This window comes from Danio rerio, chromosome 21, assembly GCF_049306965.1.
Source record: "Danio rerio strain Tuebingen ecotype United States chromosome 21, GRCz12tu, whole genome shotgun sequence".
Taxonomy (NCBI): domain Eukaryota; kingdom Metazoa; phylum Chordata; class Actinopteri; order Cypriniformes; family Danionidae; genus Danio; species Danio rerio.
The window spans coordinates 8,655,001-8,675,870 of NC_133196.1; the positions used below are offsets into that span (position 1 = coordinate 8,655,001).

The following is a 20,870-nucleotide window of genomic DNA, read 5'->3' on the forward strand; positions in this document are numbered from 1 at the left end:
TAATAGTGAACCACTGTCTTGTTATTTTAAGTTTAATGAATATCCTTTCCGTGTGACTAAATTTGGCTACAAGACATGCAAATTGCAAGATCTGCTTCTTCTGTGAAGGTTGAGAGTTTGGTGGTTTTAGACATCAGGAACTCTCTCTAGCGTTGTTTTTTGGTCTTCAGTGGACTTATTTCCCCTTCTTCCCAATTTGGGAATTAGTATCTCAAAGGTCTGATTCTTTTGAGGCTGAGAATCTCTATAGGACATGTAGATGATTTTCAGGAAATTAGAAATACTCCGAATTGTTGATGTTTGTTGTCCATTTTCCAAATACAAGTCCCTCAAGCAGGTTACTTGCAAGCTCTGGATCTTTTTTCAATCCAGTTTTGAACTCTTTCAACCAATCACATTCTAACAAAGCCAAAAAGTAAGCATATGTTTGAAAAGCAGCCAGATCTCAGAAGTTCATATCTCATGGTTTGAAGTGGAGGGAAAGAAACCTCCAGTCCATGATAAGAGTGAACCACTGTCTTCTTATTTGAACTTTAATGGATATCCTTTTGTTTTACTAAATTTAACTACAAGTTGCGTGACTTGCAAGATCTGCTCTTTCTGAGATGGTATATATTTGTTTCAGACATCAGGAACTCTCTCTAGCTTTGTTTTTTGACTTCAATTGACTTATTTTTTCATTCTTCCAACTTTAGGAAGTCTTTTTAAGGGGAGTCTTTTGATATTAAGCATCTTTATTGGAGCATGTTGATGATTTTCAGGAAATTCAAAAATATTTAGAATTGTTGATGTGGACTATTTTCCAAATACTAGTCACAAAAGCAGGTTACTTGCAAGCTCTGGATCTTAATCTAGTTGGGAACTCTTTCAACCAACCACAACATAGAACCAAAAAGTAAGCATATTTTTAAAAAAACTGCCAGATCTCGGAAGAACATGGTTGGAAATGGAAGGAATGAAGCCTTCTGTCCATAAGAGTGAACCACTGTAACCTTGCTGCTCTCTCAGCGCTCATGGATCTAATTGATGGTCACACTGGATGGTTGTGCGACTGATGCACGTGGCCATTAACCAGATGATTGAGTCAGGCAGGAGGATAGAGCTGTTTTGTCCCTCTCTGGTCCTCTTGACGGCAATATAGTGGAATGAAAAAGACCGGCAGACATTCACTCTTATTCCCTGTTGAAGTTACTCTAGGCTTTTGCTTCCAAGACTAATTTTTTGAGGATTATTGGATGTCATAATCTGATTTGGATGAATATTTTTTTTAAATGACTGTAGCCTCAGGAAGCTCTTTCTGATGGACAGATGAACTGCACCTACAGCGCTTTCAGCTTTGGTTGATATCTTTTGTACACGTTTAAAATGAATGGAGGTTTGGGAAACTTGCGTTTGGAGGCCGTCGGAGCAATGCGCTCCGCTCTGGTTTCTGCTGAAAACCTTCAGCTCAGTCTGAAATCCGACCTGAGCTCTGAGGAACAAGCTCTGACCAACAACCACACCAGCGGGAATGAGGAGAAGCCAAAGAGAGGGTATGACAGATGCTCACAAAAGCCAAGGAAATTCACTTTTTCTGGCAATAAAAGTCTCATTTTCTGGCACAGTTAAATTCAATTGCTTTGAAACAAGGAATTAGACACAGATCTAGTGGTTTTCTACTCTTGACATTTAAAGTGATTTCTTTCTGTCTGTCTTTCCATTTGCTATTTTATTTAATGATCGATTGTTTGATTGATTAAATCATTGATTGATTGATTTGATTGATTTGATTGATTGATTGATTGATTCATTCATTCATTCATTCATTTGTTCATTCAGCATTTAAAGTAATTTCCTTCTGTCTGTCTTTCCATTTGCTATTTCATTGATTTGATTGATTGATTCATTCATTTCGCATTTAAATTGTTTTCTTTCTCTCTTTCTTTCTCTTTCCATTTGCCTTCAGTGAATTAATTTGATTGATTAAATTATTGATTCGCTGATCCATTCATTCATTCATTCATTTGGCATTATAAAGTAATTTCTTTCTGTTGGTATTTCCATTTATTATTTCATTCAATGATTTAATTTGGTTGGTTGATTGATTGATTAATTGATTCATTCATTCCTTTATTTGGCATTTAAAACATTTCTTTCTCTCAGTTTTTCTATTTACTATTTTGTATCATTCAATGATTTGATTAATTCGATTTGATTGATTGTTTGATTTAAATCATTGATTGATCGATCTATTCATTCATTCATTTTACATTAATTTCGTTCTCTGTCTTTCCATTTTCTATTTCATTCAATGATTTGATTAATTGATTGATTAATTCATTCATTCAGCTAGGGCTGCACGATTAATCGAAAAAAGATCACAATCTCGATTCAACCCTACACACGATCCTAATTCAGCTTTTCTACGACTCAGCCAGTTCTATTTTCAAAGTCAGAAGAGAAGCAAGGCACGCGCACAAGTCTTCACAGCAACATTGACACCTTCAAACAGTGTTAAAAGTGGCACATACTGTATTTATAAGGTGTAATTTACCCAAAAATGTCATTTCTGTCTTCATGTAATGTTGTATTCGCGGCCACAAAATCACACGTGAGCTGACCGCCAGCTGTTTTTTTTACTACTGACAACGCGCGCGCACGCCCAATGACGCCTACTTTAGTGAACACAACCTGCATAGGCTGTGAATAACAGGTAATGAAGTTGTAAATAACGTTAAGTTTGTTGCACAGAGCGATCGTTTAAAGGCCAAGCGGGAGGTTTGATTTGCATGTATATGTTTCTTCCTCACATCAGCCATACGCTTATTTCGCGCCGTCGCCATTTTAAAGAACCAAAGCGAGGCTGCGGTGGGAAGAAACACGGAAGTATAGGACCAGCACTGTAAACATTGCAGTAACATTCTGTGTACTACCAACCTCCTGCTGTTGCCGAGATTTCAAAATGCAGAAATGTTGTAAACATCACTTTAATATCATTCAGTAAGTTTATTTAAAACAAACAAAAGCAATTTAGCATCAAACAACATCACAATCTCTTTAAGAGTATTATGCTCAGCAGCTCAAGTGTCCTCCTTGGATTCAATTCATGGCACCAGTTAAACACCGTGGGGACACTTCCCTGCTTCAGCCTATGTAACCCGGTGAGCGATAAAACACTGCAGTCCTCTGTAGCACACCCTCGTGCTGTCTGTAACAGTGTTGTCCTGGTACTAAAGTCTTAAAACCCTCTATTTCCCGCTAACATGGAAGCGCTGCTGAGTGCGGATGACTCGACTGATCTTTACGGCTGCTTCGCACTTCAGTCTCCGTGTATCTGTGTTCGCACTCAGTTTACCGCTCTTCACCCAGTGCAAACACAGATACACGGAGACTGGAGCGCGAAGCAGCCTTGAAGATCAGTCAAGTCATCAAGCGGATTGCTCGTCTGTTTGTGTTTGTGCTCGGTAAACAGCGGAGGTTGAACTGATGACCTTCTCGGCCAATCACGAGCATTTCTGTTGAACACGTGAACACAATGGCAAATCAGCGCTGTTTTAAGAAAGCTATCAACAGTGCCTTAAATGATAGCGAGAAATTTACGTTTTCTCTCTTAATTCAGTATAGTGACAAGTCTAATATAATGAAAGAGTCAGTTTATTAACTCGAGTTTGATAAATGGCATCTAAAACGTGTGTTTGGGAAAGAAAGTGTTAGCTAACTAGTGCCATTTCCCTTAACTTAGCTGAAAATGAGGTCTGATATCCCTTTTTGTTTTCACCATTCATTCAGAACGGATCTTCGGGTCACCTGGAAGGCGGTGAAATTATAAATTTGTGTCACTTTCTCTTCGCTGATTGGATATATAGCCAGCTACACAACATTCCTATGGAACTCCCAATTATACTTTTGGGTTTCTTCCCACCGCAGCATCGATTTTGCTTTTAAAAATGGCGGCCGCGTGAAATCAGTCTGTGAGCCGCACTCAGAAGCGAAAGTGAAACCTGTGCGCACATCATTTAAATGATCATATTGCATTTTACAGTTATGATTATGACGATCATTAGATTTTGTTTTTTTTTTGTTTCATAGTGAACACAAAGTTTTGTGCATGAAAATAAATGTTTTCTGTGTCGGTATAACTATTCTAGCCTATAATGTTGAATATAATGCAAGAAGGAATCTGATAATGACAGAATTTTTATTTTACCAGTGAAAACAAATGGTCTAATAATGTTGTCAATAACAGATGACAAGCACATGTCTCAAACATAATAAATCAACTTTATAATTATGAGTACTTGTATTCTGATGTCATCATTTTACTGTGAATTAACAAACAGGACATTGTACAAACTTTGCATTTTAAGCTACAGTAGACCAACACATAAGCCTAATAATATTATTGTTGTTTTACCATATGTTTGAGAATTAACAATAATAATAGGTTAATTATATTAACCTTTATTTTAAATTTACAGAATCGTGAGAAAATCGTGATCTTGATTTTAAGCAAAAAATAAATAAGAAAATAAAAATAAAAATCGTGATTCACATTTTTGCCAGAATCGTGCATCCCTACTTTCACCATTTAAAGTATTTTTTTCTCTCAGTCTTTAATTTGATTGTTTGGTTGGTTGATTGATTCATTCAATTTTTTTTCTCAGTCCTTTCATTTGACATTTCATTCAATGATTTGATTGATTCATTCTGTCCATTCATTCCGTTCAATTGATTGTTTGATTAAATCATTGATTAATTGATAGATTAATTCATTTAATTGGCATTTTAAATAATTTCTTTCTCTCTTTCTTTCTATTTGCTATTTTCTTCAATGATTTGATTTGATTCATTTAATTCGATTGATTGTTTAATTAAATCATTGATTTGATTGATTTATCGATTCATTCAGTTCAATTGATTGTTTGATTGAATCATTGTTTGATTGATTGATTGATTGATTCATTCATTTGGCATTTAAAATAATTTCTTTCTCTAAGTCTTTCCATTTGCTATTTCCTTCAATGATTTCATTTGATTGATTGATTCAATTCGATTGATTGTTTAATTAAATCATTGATTTGATTGATTGATTGACTGACTTAATTCATTCATTCATTCATTTATTTATTCATTTGGTATTCAAAGTAATTCCTTTCTGTCTGTCTCTCTATTTGCTATTTAATTCAATAATTAATGGACTTGATTTGATTTGGATTCATTCATTTATTCATTCATTCATTCATTCAATCAATCAATCATTTATTTGGCATTTGAAATAATTTGTTTTTGTCAGTCTTTCGACTTGCTTTTTCCTTCAATGATTTGATTTGATGGATTCATTCAATTCGATTGATTGTTTGTTTAATTGAATCATTGATTAATGCATTCATTCATTCATTCAGTATTTAAAGTAATTTCTTTCTGTCGGTCTTACCATATGTTATTTCATTCAATGATTTGATGGATTCATTCGATTTGATTGATTGTTTGATTTGAATCATTGATTGATTTATCCATTCATTCATTCATTCATTCATTCATTCCTTTGACATTAATCTCTTTGTCTGCCTTTCCATTTGCTATTTCGTTCAATGATTCGATTAATTGATTCATTCAATCATTCATTTATTCATTCAGCGTTTAAAGTAATTTTTTCTTTCATTTGTCTTTCATTTGATTGTTTGGTTGATTGAATGATTGAATGATTGATTGATTGATTGATTGATTGATTCATTCATTCATTCATTCATTCATTCATTCATTCATTCATTCATTCATTCATTCAACATTTCTCTTTCAGTCCTTTCCTGTCCTTTGCTGTTTACTTCAATGATTTGATTGATTAATTCATTTCATTCAAAAACTTGCATAGCAGTTTGAGCTTCCTTATATTTCAGTTTATGTTATATATCACAGTATCCCTGAGATGATGGTAAACCATCTTTAACTTGTCAATGACAGCACTGTGCAGACAGAGGAATGACCAGAATCTGCACAGACTAATCTAATATGTCTTCAATTGTCTTCCATCAGCATGATTCTTCCTTAATTTAATGTTGTTGTAGGCCAGGGCTTGCAAAACAATTTAAAGTGAATAGTTCAATAAACTGAGGAAAAATGTCTGTGCTCATGGTCATCTGATTTACAGTAGATCACATGGCGTGCATGAAATGTAATATCTGAAATTGAATATGAAATAATATACAGTAGTCAACATTTGATCAAAACCGTTCATCAACGTTGTCCTAAAACTATTCAGCAACACTCCTTTTTGTCTTGGAGCAATTAAAAAAAAAATTCTTCATTAACAATAATACAACAAATATAATATTTAAATGATATTTGCATTAAATTTATATAACCGTTTCATATTATTGTAACATAATGAACATGTTATTTTAATATAATTCTGGTGAAACATTTTATTTATTTATTTAGTTTATTTGTTGACCAAAATAATACAACTGTAAATTGTTTGCAGATATTTTTATCTTGAATATATTATGTGATATATGATCCTGGTTATGTTCAATAATTGCATATTGAAAGCTTTTCCCCCATGATTTTCTGTTATGCCGGAATCCTCTTGTTTCTCTACAGGAATGAAGATCTGAAGGAGATGCTGGAAAGCAACAAAGAGTCTCTGAAGCTGGAGGCCATGAAGAGGGTTGTGGGGGTATGTCATATTATCTTTGATTATACCGTATGACTGCGTTTATCAGTCAACATCTGTCTCATTCACATCTTTATCTTTCTGTCAGCTCATTGCCAATGGAAAGAATGCATCCGAGCTTTTTCCAGCAGTGGTGAAGAATGTTGCAAGCAAAAATATTGAGGTAAGAACAAAAATCATGGCCAAAAATCGCACAAGAGTTTTTTTTTTTTAAATCTCTGTTCAGAACTTGCATTCAACCTTGAGTAATGAGTTCATGCTGAAAAGTGTAAATGGTGTGTGAACAGTCAGACACACTGTACAGACACAAAAGAATGACTGAAAAAACATCACATACCTGTATTTTGCCTTCATCGCATTCATAATTTCATATTTGAGTTATTCTAAAATGTTTTCTACATTAATGGACCCTTCGCTAAGCCCCGCCCTTCTTAGTTACTGTTGCTACGCCTTTCAAGCTTTCATGCCTGGCACGGCTTTTTCAATGTGTGTGCGCCAGTGTCAGACATTGCCAGGAATATAATGTCATTTTTGGCGAACAGGTGAGATATCTGAGAAAGCCAGACAGAAAAGGACTGCAGTATGCATTACAGGGGTATATTCACCACATAACAGGCAACCGCTTAGAGATTAAATCAATTAAAATTAAAGATAGCTTAGCCTAGCCGCCTCATACGCTGACCATTCAACAGCTTAGCTCATGCTCAGCAGAAGAGCATTTAAAAATAATCTAACAATAACAAATGAAACCTTGATTTCTCTATTTTTAGCCAAAAAGCCTGATAGATTAATTGGTGTGCAATGAAATATAGCCTTACTAACCGACGAGGAAACGCGCATGACAGTGCTTTTACATCGTGCATTCATAGAAAGAGCAGCCAGAAAGGGAAACTGATGGATTTGTGCCGAATATTAGCATCATTGACCCATAACACCGTACAGTAAGTTACCTATTACTGTCAGTATGTTTGTGTGCTCTTCATAAATGACTGAAAAACAGCTGGGGGTGAAGTATATTGATCGCAGGTGCTCAGTTTTGTTTTGTTGATTTGTAATTTCAAATATTCAAAGCTTGAAATAGATGGAAATATGAAGTTCAGTAAAGTTAGCAACAGATTCGTATTTTTCAGATCAATAACTCATGTCATTATGACCCATTCGCTTTTAGTATGTTACTAACGTTATGGCGAAGGCCTAAACAGAGCATTACTCATAATATCGAGCGAAAAAAAAAAAAAAAAAAAAAAAAAAAAAAGAATAAGACAGCTGTGAAACATAACCAGCTTTGTGTTTTTGTAGGAAACACAGTTTAGATCTGTTTAGGGTAAGAGGTGTGTGAGTTATTGCCACAATAATATGATATGATATGAGTTATATCACTGAATGTGTCAGGAATATCAAAACAAAACCAACTTAGCTCCGCTCCTTTAGCGCCCCTCACACAGCTTGATCCACGCTGGCATTTCTCCTCTTGGGTTTGAGGTTTTGAAAAGGGAAAAAATTCCACCATCCCATCCAAACTTTAAGGAGACCTGGTATCAGATTTGCACAATCCATATGCACTCGCTCGAAAGCTTGACAGAGCCCCTGCGCGTAGCTACAGTTGCTAATCCATGATTGGTGGATGGCAGTTTTTGGGCGTGGCTTAGCGAAGGGTCAATCTTACCCCTTTTACAAGGTGTAAAATAAGCTTTTGGTGTCTCCAGAAAGTGTCTTACAACTAATAAACAGCCGTCAGTGATACAGACAAACGCGGATCAATAATACCAAGTAAATTCATTTCATGGGTTTGTGGTGGAGTTTATTCAAGCCTTTCTGAAATGATGAGTCACACACAAATGCTGTTTACAGTACACACAAACACACACATATTAGCGTTTACTGACACTATGCGACAGTGATTATTATAGCGGTTAAGAATTACACGGTCTTTATTACTAACATGCTCTGTTTTAAAAATGTTTAAAACTTCTAAAACAAATAAAAATCAGAGAGAATAGTAACAAATATTTTAATCCCAGTTTATTTGAAAAAGTCCTGTTGAGATGTGTTTACATGCTATTATATACAGGGCTTTACATTAACACCCACCAACCCGCCAAATGTGGGTAGATTTCAGCTTTGGCGGGTTAGACAGACACCTCCACTAGCCACTTTGGCTGGTTGAAAATAATTTTTAAATTGTAGTTTTCCTAAAAGCAGGGTTCGACAATATAAGGATGGCCCAATATGCGTGCAAATGTGATCTTAGAATCGAGAAGTAAAATAATTGTGATCACGCGAGCAGAAGAAAGCAAATGAATACCGAATGAAAGGATGACGATCACTCGCGCTAACAGCTGATGTGATGCATGCGACTTCTTAAAACGTGTGCGCGCGTGACTGCTTAACGCGTGCACGCTCCCGAATCGTGAAGCAACCGTGTTTGGAACAGGTTCTGAAAACGCAACTGTCATCAGTTCTCTTTCAAATAAACTAGACAAAAAGTGATGAACATGTGCTCACAGTCCTGATGCTTTTAAGAGCTCAAAATGTGTCTTTTTGTGAGCAGCACTGGTTGCTTTCACTTTGAACAGATTATTAAATGGCCTAAAGTTAACCGCGTACATGTGATCATTCTTTCATTATCACATACGGTATGTTTTACTTGCTTTCATTTGCTTACGGTTTTATTTGCTTTTATTTTTGTTAAAATGGTTTAATTATTTTTTTTTTTTTACAACATTGCTTTAATGGGAGACGAACTCTCCATTTATTTGCAGTTAACTGGTGATCCGAGAGATCTTTAGCCACGACAGATTATTGTCCATATTTTTGATACATGACAATAGTTATTTTTTAAAAGTCAATTGCTTTTTTTTCTTTTTCAAGAAATGTTTTGTTTAATAAAAAGTATAGTATACAGCTATTATTTTGCTTGTCTTGACACATTACAAATTTGTGGCTAAGAAATAATTATTGTTTCGTGTGGTTTTAAAGATGAACTTGGTACATCGTTAATTTTGAGCTCTAAAAAAAGTCATGTGAAATAAAAACTAATTGCAATATAACACTATGAAACCCTGACCCATTTGCTCATGCTCATTAAACAAACTCATACTGGACACACAAAAAGTGAAATGAATGAGGACGCATGTGGACATAACATCAAATTTAAATCAAGTAATTTTAGCATGTCAACGTCAAATTTATGCATATAAAATATATTTTCCCAACAACAAAATTGTGGCTAGTGAAAATGCAGAGGTGCTAGTAACATTGGAAAACTACTAGCCACCGTGGCCGGTGATTAAAAAAGTTAATGTAAAGCCCTGATTCTATAAACATGGCACCTGTCAATCAATTCGGCGGGTGGTGAAAACTGCACTCCTATATTACGTTGAGGTGCGCTTCAAAATCACTGAGATTTGGGTCCTATTTTAACGTCAGGAAATTGAAAAAAGAGACTTGTGATTTTTATCACTCCAATATGACTGTGGACACACACTAGATTAGGGCTGTGCGATTTGGGGAAAATATCTAATTGCTTTTTAGTGACATGTATTGCGATTTGCTATTTAATTTACGATTTAATTCAGTCTGGTTTTAATTTATTCAAGCTTCAGCTCGATGATCTTAAAGCCGTGTCAACAATTCTGCGACAGCTCTTAAAAAAATTACTAATTGACTTTTAAACCAAAATATTCCCACATTACAAACGCTGTTTTTCTTTGATATTAATTAGTCTATTATTGCTTCTAAAGCAGCAGATGCCATCATCCCACTGGTCAGCGCTTTCCTGTTTGCTGTTATTGTGGGCGTAGTTGCACAGTTCTGATTGGGCAGAATGAAAGTGCGCTCACTCAGTTGGCTAGTTAAAAGCCCTGGTCAGATCCCTAGATTTCGGCATGATTTCCTTGACGTAGGGTGTCGTGGGAAGACGTAAATTGCAAATGGACGTTGTGACACAAGATTCAATCAATTCTTCTCGTGTGAAGTGGTATAGTTTACCACAGCCGTTACCATATCTGCGATGCCTCACGACACCACCGCATGTTCAGTTTTCTGAAGTATAGCAGACTGGTTTTGAAGATGTTATTTTTGTTTACATATATATTTTATATTGCAGCCTCTTGCGATTAACTGATTGCGACGTTTCAAATTGCGATTAGATTTCGATTAATCGCACAGCCCTACACTATATATACACAGTTCTGTTCAAACAGCTTACAAACGTTGACTTTCATCATAGGTGCCCTTTAATTTTTTTTTGTTGAAACCTGATTACGTATAAAAATAAGATAAAGCAACATGTAAGATATTTGTTGTCTTGACTTTTTGTCATAAAATTGCTTTACAGTGCAAAATCGGTCATAAAATTTTTTTATGATGCATCATTAGAGAGTAAGAAGAGATGTCATTTACCAAAACTACACACACACACACACAAACACACACACACACACACACATACACACAGTTAATAATCAGCCGGGCAGCTGTGGGGACCCCAGCGAACCAGTTTATTTTTGTTCAGGCTTCTGACAGGGAAGCCCTTGTTGATGAAGAGTGAATGTTTTCGATGGAGAGAAGAATGTTTGGACAGGAAGATGGAAAGACATGAGCGGTGGTTGTGAAAAGAGTCCAGAGTATGGCTTGTGTGTGTGTGTGTGTGTGTATGTGTGTGTGCGCGCGCATGTCTTTTTTTTTTTTTTTTTGGTTTGGTAATTGCTGTTCCAGAGGCCCAGTCACGATCTCTGTGTCTCCCCCACGACTGAAGCTCGGTGCTGGGCAGCTGTGAACCGAACACTGCTGCTCTCTGGAGCTCAGAGACTAGGGTTGCTGGTGCACACGCACACACGTGGGGCTAACCACAGGTGTTAAAGATGAGAGCATTGATCCACTCACTGCAGGGTTACACACACATGCAAGCACTTATATACTTGACCTCAGAGTCAATGATAGGCTCCGCCCCTCCTTGGTTACTGTTGCTAACTGAGACCAGTTTAATTGAAAATGCTCAAAAAATTAATTAGTTGATTTTGAATCAATTGTGTTTGTAGTGTGGTACAATTGAATAAATATGAGTCTTTCTTTGACATTTTAAAATCTTTTTTTTTTTATAAATTGATTCATGGGTGACGCAGTGGCGCAGTAGCTAGTGGTTGTTGCCTTACAGCAAGAAGGTCGCTGGTTCAAGCCTCGGCTGGGTCAGTTGGCATTTCTGTGTGAAGTTTGCATGTTCTCCCTGCGTTCCCGTTGGTTTCCTCCAGGCGCTCCGGTTTCCCTCACAGTCCAAGGACATGTACTATAGATAAATTGGGTAAGCTAACTTGTCCGTAGTGTATGTGTGTAAATGAATGTGTGGATAATTTGACCTGTCGGATGAACGCCGCTCACTTTAAAGTTAATTTTGCCGAATCCCTGTGTTTATCACTGGGTGACAAGCTGTTATAATACGCTGAAAGCATGAAGTAAATAAAATATTAAATATGTAAACAATATATTTTATTTCTGAGAAAACAACAAACTCTGCACCGCATCGGATGTCATTTCCTCACTGTAAATGCTAGCGCTCCCGTTTTTTTTCTGCCACCTCCCTGCGCTCATCCTGAATGTTTACAAACATGGTCATTTATCTATATCATAACTTTAACTGTTAAAAGCTGTTAGTTAGTTAATTAGCTAAAGTGACTTTTCTGAATTTGATGGTAATATGGGTGACACGGTGGCTCAGTGGTTAGCACTGTCGCTTTACAGCAAGAGGGTCACTGGTTTGAGTCCAGGTTGGGACAATTGGCGTTACTCTTTGTAGTTTGCATGTTCTCCCCGTGTTGGTTGGGTTTCCCCCCCACAGTCCAAAGACATGTGCTGTAGGTGAATTAGGTAAGCAAAATTGTCCATAGTGTGTGTGGATGAGTGTTTCTCAGTACTGGGTTGCAGCTGGAAGGGCATCCGCTGTGTAAAACATATGCTGGATAAGTTGGTGGGTCATTCCGCTGTTTCGATCCCAGATTAATAAAGAGACTAAGCCGAAGGAAATGTTAAGCTGCTTTGAAACTGAAACACTTCTGTAAAAAGCACTATACAAATAAACTTAAATTTAATTGAATTATATAAACATTATAATATGTTTCTAAAATGTCTGATGGCGCATTATTATGATGATTTTTGTGTCTTAGCTGCAAATTGTTTTAACTCTGCATAATTATTTATTTTAATTTATATAATATAATAATATTTTAATAAATATATATTTTTTTACTTAACAATTCGACTTAATTTGTCATTTTATAATTTTCCTTTATTACTTTTCAAGTTCTATACGTTGCTTCATTAATTCATTAATTTATTCTGTAATTTAAAAATAAATGAAATTAGTTTTGTTGTAATTGATTCTGTTCTGTTGCTTTTGACTTATTATTTATTAAATCCGTAATTGCTATTTGTTTATTTCTAATTTCATCCATTCTTCTGTAGTGTACTTTGTTCAATTGTTACTTTTAGTGATTTACTTGCATTGTTATTCATATTTTTCTTTGCTTTAATCCACATCATCCATTTCTTAGAGTTTTTAAAACCATATTTAGCAACTAACCAAAAATAACGTTTGTATTTAGTTTCATGATGGAGCTTTTGGAAATATAAAATAATGTTATTATATACAGTTGAAGTCAGAATTATTAGCCCTCCTGAATTATTTGTTTTATTTCGGCTAGAATAAAAGCAGTTTTTATCTTTTCAATATTATTAGCCCCTTTAAGCTATATATATATTATTTGATTGTATACAGAACAAACCATTGTTATCCAATTACTTGCCTATTTACCCTAACCTGCCTAGTTAACCTAAGTATCCTAGTTAAGCCTTTAAATGTCACTTTAAGCTGTATAGAAGTGTCTTGAAAAATATCTAGTCAAATATTATTTACTGTCATCATGGCAAAGGTAAAATAAATCAGTTACTAGAGATGAGTTATTAAAACTATTAAGATTAGAAAGGTGTTGGAAAAAGTCTACTCTCCGTTAAACAGAAATTGGGGGGAAAAAAAAAAAAAAAAAAAATATATATATATATATATATATATATATATATATATACACACACACACACACACACACACACACACACACACAGTTGAAGTCAGAATTATTAGCCCCCCTTTGAATTTTTGTTGCTTTTTTTTTTTTTTATATTTCACATTATATTTAACAGGGCAAGGAATGAGCACAGCATGTCTGATAATGTTTTTTCTTCTGGAATAAGCCTTATTTGTTTTATTTCGACTAGAATAAAATCAGTTATTAATTTTTTAAACACCATTTTAAAGACAAAATTATTAACCCCTTTAAGCTAACTTTTTTTTCGATAGTCTACACAACAAATCATAACCTGCCTAGTTAACCTAATTAACCTAGTTAAGCCTTTAAAAGTCACTTTAGGCTGTATAGAAGTGCCTTGAAAAATATCTAGTAAATTATTATTTACTGTCATCATGGCAAAGATAAAATAAATGAGTTATTAGAGATGAGTTATTAAAACTATTATGTTTAGAAATGTGTTAAAGAAATCTTCTCTCTGTTGAACAGAAATTGGGGAAAAAAATAAACATGGGTTCTAATAATTCAGGGTGGCCAATAATTCTGACATCAACTATATATATTCATGTTGTCACAATTGTGTGAAACCCTGCATATTTACAGTGTAACTACAGTAATCTTACTTCTATAAATGCCAGCAGTTTGTTTAGCCATTATCTAATTAGCATGCGCACGGCTGCTCCAATCGCTGATCAGCAGGCTGCTGTATGCAAATGTGATTAAGCAGAGGGGCAGATGGGTAATGTCTCTCTTTATGAAGTGACTGATGTTTTTCCATTTGGCTGGTAATCGCGCTGTTGATGATGATGAAACGCGTCTCTGTGACTTTATGGTCATTAATGACCTCTCGTCACCTCCAGAGCTGGACGCAATTATACAGAGAGCCGACCTTTGACCCTTGACCCTCGAGCACATGCTGATCAGACAGTTTCATCATAGACTCGCGGTTATGAAGATGGAATGTGAGTTTGGGGAAGCTGGGATTGCATTATGAGTGGTTATCGGATGCTTCCAGTTTTGTGGGCTTCTTTGCAAAGGTGTTTTTTTAGGAATGGGAATTAAGGATGCATTTAAAAATAATTAATTAAATGGTCAATTTGAATATTTAAAGTAATAAAAAAAGGATATTTGTTTATTTAAATTGAGTTGAATGAGGAGGAGGGTACGACCGCATTTTTTCACTTACGCAACATTGCCCGCATCCGTCCTTTTCTATGGAACAAAATCAATGGCAAAAGTATTGAAATAAAAAGCTTGTCGAATAGCACAAGCTTAAAAAAAATACGTTGAATTAACAACTGCTTGCATTTTAATGAATTAAATTGAGTTTGTATTTTTAAGGCCTGAAATTTAACACAGATGTTTATTTAAGCTGTGAATATTTCAACTAAAAATATTTCAAACACATTTCCATACTTATAAAAAAAATCAATAATTCATATTCAATTTCCAGATTTCATGTATAATATTCGCTTCCAAATATTCAATGGATCAAATTCGGCTGTTAAAATTCGACATTGACTATATTAAATGCTACTTTTGTGCCGTTAATAGCTTTTTTCCTCACCTATTGACTTGTATAAAAATCTTAAATTTGTCCACCTGCTAGTATAATAAAAAGCAGCTGGAGATTGTCAATCTGCAATCTATACTGCTTGGCCTGCAGTTCCCGGAAGTAATGTCAAATTTTAAGAGCCGAATTTGATATACTGAATTTATGGAAGCGAATTTTTGAACTGAAATAAAATGAACTGAAAATTAGGTATTTTTCACCGGTATTGAATATTTTGTAGGTGAAATCTAGAAATTTAATATGAAATACTGAATTCATAAGTATGGAAATGTGTTTGAAACATTTTTTGTTGAAGTATTCACAGCTTAAATAAACATCTGTGTTAAATTTCAGGCCCTAAAAACACAAACCCTGGCAAATCAAGTCATTAAAATGCAAGCAGTTGTTAATTCATTGTATTATTTTTTTCAGTTTGCGCTATTTGCATTTTAAGGAATAAAATTTTTTAAATAATTAATTAATTAGTCATTTTGATTATTTGAAGGGATAAAATATAAACATTTGTGTATTTAAATGAAGGTGAATGAAGAAAGATTATTAAATTATTCCAAAAAAGCAAAAACAATTTGTATTTTAAGGAATCACATTTTTCAAAGAATTAAAGAACAAAAGCAGTGCATGACGTTTAATGAGAAGAGGTTTATTTTTAATAATTGTTCTTGACTATTTCTGAACACACTAACTGTCTTATGCTATGATCACAACCAATTTAGGGAAAAGTTACTTTTCAAAAGTAATGGCTTACACTCTTACATTTAGTCTTTTTTTCTTCTTAATGTAACTAAATGAGCTACATGTTTCTTTTTTGAGAATATAAGATTGTAATCCAATACTTTATAAAAGTAACTTTCCCCAAAACTGGTTGTGATCATAGCATAATTGTGAAAATAGCTTAAGTGTGTTCAGAAATACTGTCAAAATTAATTGTTAAGAATAATATCCTTCTTATTAATCTTAATGTGGTACTTTACTCTCTTGTCTGAGTTGCACTTACTTGTTTGTTAAAATATATAAAAACATATTCTCAGTGTTTGCATTAGCGTTTTTATTTTTTGTGCTGATCAATTATGTGCGTTTTCTGTTGCAAATTGTGTAAAAAATCTAAATAACTTGAAATTGTGATAAAAATGTTTTTTTCTCTGTTTGAATTGGTCTTTTTATTTTTTATTTTATTTATTTTTTGCAGATCAAATATTTGTTCTATCTGTAGCAAGTGTGAAACAAACTAAAATAGCTTGAAAGAGTGACAAAAAGTTTATTTTCTAAGTGTTTGAATTCTTGTTTTGCAGATCAAATATTTGTTCTTTCTGTAGCAGACTGGGAAATAAACAAAAAATGTTTTTATAAATAAAAAAAGTGTTCGAGATCAGGATATTTTTTTAATCTTCTGTGTGTTTGTGTGTTTTAGCTGAAGAAGCTGGTGTATGTGTATCTCGTCCGCTACGCAGAGGAACAGCAGGATCTCGCCCTCCTGTCAATCAGCACCTTCCAGCGGGCACTCAAGGTAAGCCCCGCCCCTTGATTTATTTCAGAATTGATAAACAGTATATTATATAGTATATTATTTTAGTTCTTTAAAATATTATATATTATTTAATTATGTAATACGTATTATGTATTATATTTTATAATGTATAATATATTATGTGTCTAAAAAACCAGCAACCTTTTTGCTGTGAGGCGATGGTGCAAACCACTGCACCAGAGGCAGCCTATCACTGTTATATAATGTAAATAATATTATCAAAATAAATTAATGTAATAATAATTATAATAACACTTACTATTTGTATTATTATTATTATTATTATTATTATATATAAACATTTGTCATCATGTCTGTCTCTGTGTCTCTCTCTGTGTTAGGACCCGAATCAGCTGATTCGAGCGAGTGCTCTGCGGGTTCTGTCCAGCATCAGAGTCCCCATCATTGTCCCCATCATGATGCTGGCCATCAAAGAAGCAGCCACTGATCTTTCACCATACGTGCGCAAAACAGCAGCTCACGCCATCCAAAAACTCTACAGGTAAAACACACACACACACGTCCTCACTAGTGGGTTATTCTTATATCTCACCATATAAGTGAGAACAACTGAGTTTTCACAAGTATAGCTAAACCCATTCATGTACACACACATGAGGCTCTTCACACACACACTTCTGCTTGTGTATTCAGTCTGGATCCTGACCAGAAGGAGCATCTCATCGAAGTCATCGAGAAACTGCTGAAGGACAAAAGCACGGTAAACGACTCCGCACACAAACACTATCCAGTGCTTTACTGTATTTAAAATGTGTTGTTGTTTTTTTGCTAGTGATCGACTATTCACATTGTTCACAAATGTGACATTTTATGACTTTAAATAATATATGATTAATAGTATATGATATTTATTAAAATCCGATGCAAAAGCATGATTATTTTAGTAATTGCTTTTTCTTTAAACCTTTGTAATCATAAACATGAAAAACAAACTATTCTAAAACGTATTTTTGAAGTATTTTAATTGATTAAATTAGATAATGAAAATTAAGAAATAAAATGCGTTTTGTAATTGACTGCTATTAATATACTTAAATTCATAATTTTAATTAATTAATAATTCATTAAATAAATATTTTTGTTTACTACTAAAATACTTACATTTTTAGTTAACTTCTGAGTTGAATTAAATTGTCTTATTTTTGTTTGATTAATCATTTAATTAACTATCTATTAATGAAGCAAAGAAAAATATATATATTTTTTTACTACTAATATATTTCTTATTTTTAATCAATTTAAAAAGATTTTATTGAAGATTTTTATTTTTAATTAATAAAATGCTGTGTAATTATTTACTAATTAATTATAGAAAGAAAAAATAAATATTTTGTACTTGTTAAGAAAATGTTTTGATAATTACACATAAGAAGTTAAAAAAAAAAACTTAAAAAAAAACCTTGGCACCAATACAAATTTAAAATGAATTGTGTGTATTTTTTAAGTATTTTAATTAATTAAATTAAGTGATTACATTCCAAGTGATTGGTTGCAGCTGGAAGGGCATCCTCTGCGTAAAACATATGCTGGATAAGTTGGTGGTTTATTCAGCTGTGGCGACCCCTGATTAATAAAGGGACTGAGCTGAAAAGAAAACGAATGAATGAATAATTACGCTTTTTAAAAATTTAAATGCATTTTTTAATTGACTACTTTTAATATATTTTAATTAACTGCTAAATCATTAAACACATTTAAAAAAAGAGTTTACTATTAAAGTACTTAGAGTTTAAGTAAATTACAGAGTTTAATAAAATTGTTACTTTTTTTGTTGAATCAATAGCTATTTATTTAATTATTTAGTAATAAAGTAAAAATTGTAATTCTCTTTTTACTACTAAAATATTTGTTATTTTTAATCAATTTGAAGAGATTTTATTAAGATTTTTATTTTGAATTAATTAAATTGCTAATATTTACTAATTATATATTTATAATTAATTACTAATTAATTATAGAAATAAAAAAATGTACTTATATTGAAAATGTTTTGACAATTAAAAATAAGATTGTTAAAACCTTTACATGCTGCACTGATAAATACTTAATGTATTTTGTGGTATTTAAAAATTGTAAGTGATCACTATTTATAAAGTAATTACAGTAGGTTAAACTTTGAAACTGATCTGAAGCCACTTTCATTAAAGCCGTTGAACTAAATATTTTTTTAAATAGCCAGTTCTTTCTCTTTTATATATTTTTATTGTACTATAACTATTTTACTATTTTATCAGACAAGCCAGCTGCAGTTCATAGTGGGTGAACCACCCCCATATCCCCCTGACACTTGTTTGTTTTTAATGCTCCCCATTGGAACACATGTAATTGTCTCAAACAAACAACTCAGGCAGCATACAAACAAACAATTTTACTAATATTTCACAACATCTGGACTTTTCTTGCCTTCTTTGCTGCAAAGGCATATAGCCCATTAAAGTGAACCCGACCAGCATTATGCAAATCTTTAGCAGCTAAAATATAAGTAATGGTTTAAAAGCGGAATTTTATATTATACATTGAATTAAAGGCGGTTCATTCCACTGTGGCGAGCTCTGATAATCAGAGACTAAACTGAAGAAAAATGAATGAGTATTGAATTAAAGGAATGAACCGTAATTCTTTTTCATATTAGAGCGTAGACGCATTGTACAACCGCCAGATGGCGCAACAACACCATAATCCTTTCCACAATTCTCAAACCCGTCCAACACTAAAATAAACATCTTCCAATCTGAAATGATTCCCTTCAGGGCCTTTGGATGAAGTGTGAGTGATGCGTTATGATGAGCTTCAGATTTACGTCTGCTTATGATTGTGGCTGTTTTCATCCTGGTGGGCTTTTAGTGCCGAGCTGTATTTCACATGTAGAGGAGAGCCTGCTGAAAACACTGCTGGAGCTTTAGTGTGACGCACACGAATAGAGCCACCACTGTCTAAAAGAAGCTGTGTGTGTGTGTGTGTGTGCATATTTGTTAACTGTGTGTGTGCATTTGTTGAGTGTGTGTTTTTGACTGGGTGTATGTGTTGAGCGTGTGTGCGCATGTGTTTGTGTGCATTTGTGACTCTGCGTTAAGTCTGTGAGAATGTTTTGAGTGTGTGTAAGTGTATTTGTTGTTTTGTATATATGTGTGTGTGTGTGTATTTGTGAGTGTGTTGAGTCTGTGTGTATGTGTTGAGCGTGTGTGTGTATTTGTTTGTGTTTATGTGTGTGCATTAGTGACTGTGTATGTGTTGAGCGAGTGTGTGCATATTTCTTGAGTGTGTGTATTTGTGACTGTGCATTGAGTGTGTGTCTGCATTTGTAGAGTGTGTGTGTGTGTGTGTGACTCTATGTGTATGTGTTGAGCATGTTTGTGTGCATATTTGTGTGTGTGTGTGTGTGTGTGTGTGTGTGCGTGCGCGCGCGTGTGTGCGCGCGTGCATATTTGTTGAGTGTGTGTATTTGTAACTGTCTGTGTTGAGTGTGTTTGTGCACATTTGTTGAGTTTTTATTGTGTCTGTGTTGAGTCTTTGTTAGTGTTAGGCATGTGTGTGTATTGAGCCTGTTTAGAGTGTAGGGTGTATGTATTGAGTCTGTTTAGTGTATGCATGTATGGTGTGTGTGTTGAGTTTGTATGTGTGTATGGTGAGAGTATTGAGGCTGTTGAGAGTGTGGGTGTGTGTATTGAGTTTGTGTGTGTGTGTGTGTGTGTGTGTGTGTGTGTGTGTGTGTGTGTGTGTATATTGAGTTTGTATGTGTGTATGGTGTTTGTGTGTGTGTGTGTGTATTGAGTTTGTATGTGTGTATGGTGTGTGTATTGAGTTTGTGTGTGTGTGTGTGTGTGCGTGCGTGCGCGCATTGAGTTTGCATGTTTGTATGGTGAGAGTATTGAGGCTGTTGAGAGTGTGTGTGTATTGAGTATTGAGTTTGTATGTGTGTATGGTTAGAGTGTGTGTATGGTGTGTGTATTGAGTTTGTATGTTTGTATGGTGAGAGTATTGAGGCTGTTGAGAGTGTGTGTGTGTGTATGGTGTGTGTAT

At 34.2% G+C, this 20,870-nt stretch overlaps 1 protein-coding gene across 5 annotated transcripts in view; it reads left to right on the forward strand.

Annotated features, from left to right (window-relative positions):
- ap3b1a (adaptor related protein complex 3 subunit beta 1a) overlaps nt 1–20,870 on the forward strand; it is a 147,661-nt gene that overhangs the window by 9,976 nt on the left and 116,815 nt on the right. For 3 of the 5 annotated variants that reach the window (XR_012397141.1, XM_021469001.3, XM_073935772.1), the window contains exons 2-6: nt 6,580–6,655; nt 6,741–6,815; nt 16,713–16,808; nt 17,171–17,331; nt 17,484–17,550. Coding sequence is in view for 4 of the 5 variants with exons in the window: in XM_021469001.3 (XP_021324676.2) it covers nt 6,580–6,655; nt 6,741–6,815; nt 16,713–16,808; nt 17,171–17,331; nt 17,484–17,550 (475 nt within the window). In the remaining variant the exon portion in view is untranslated. Of the gene's footprint in view, nt 1,533–6,579; nt 6,656–6,740; nt 6,816–16,712; nt 16,809–17,170; nt 17,332–17,483; nt 17,551–20,870 lie in introns of all 5 variants that reach the window. The other 2 variants (XM_073935770.1, XM_073935771.1) reach the window with 1 other exon arrangement.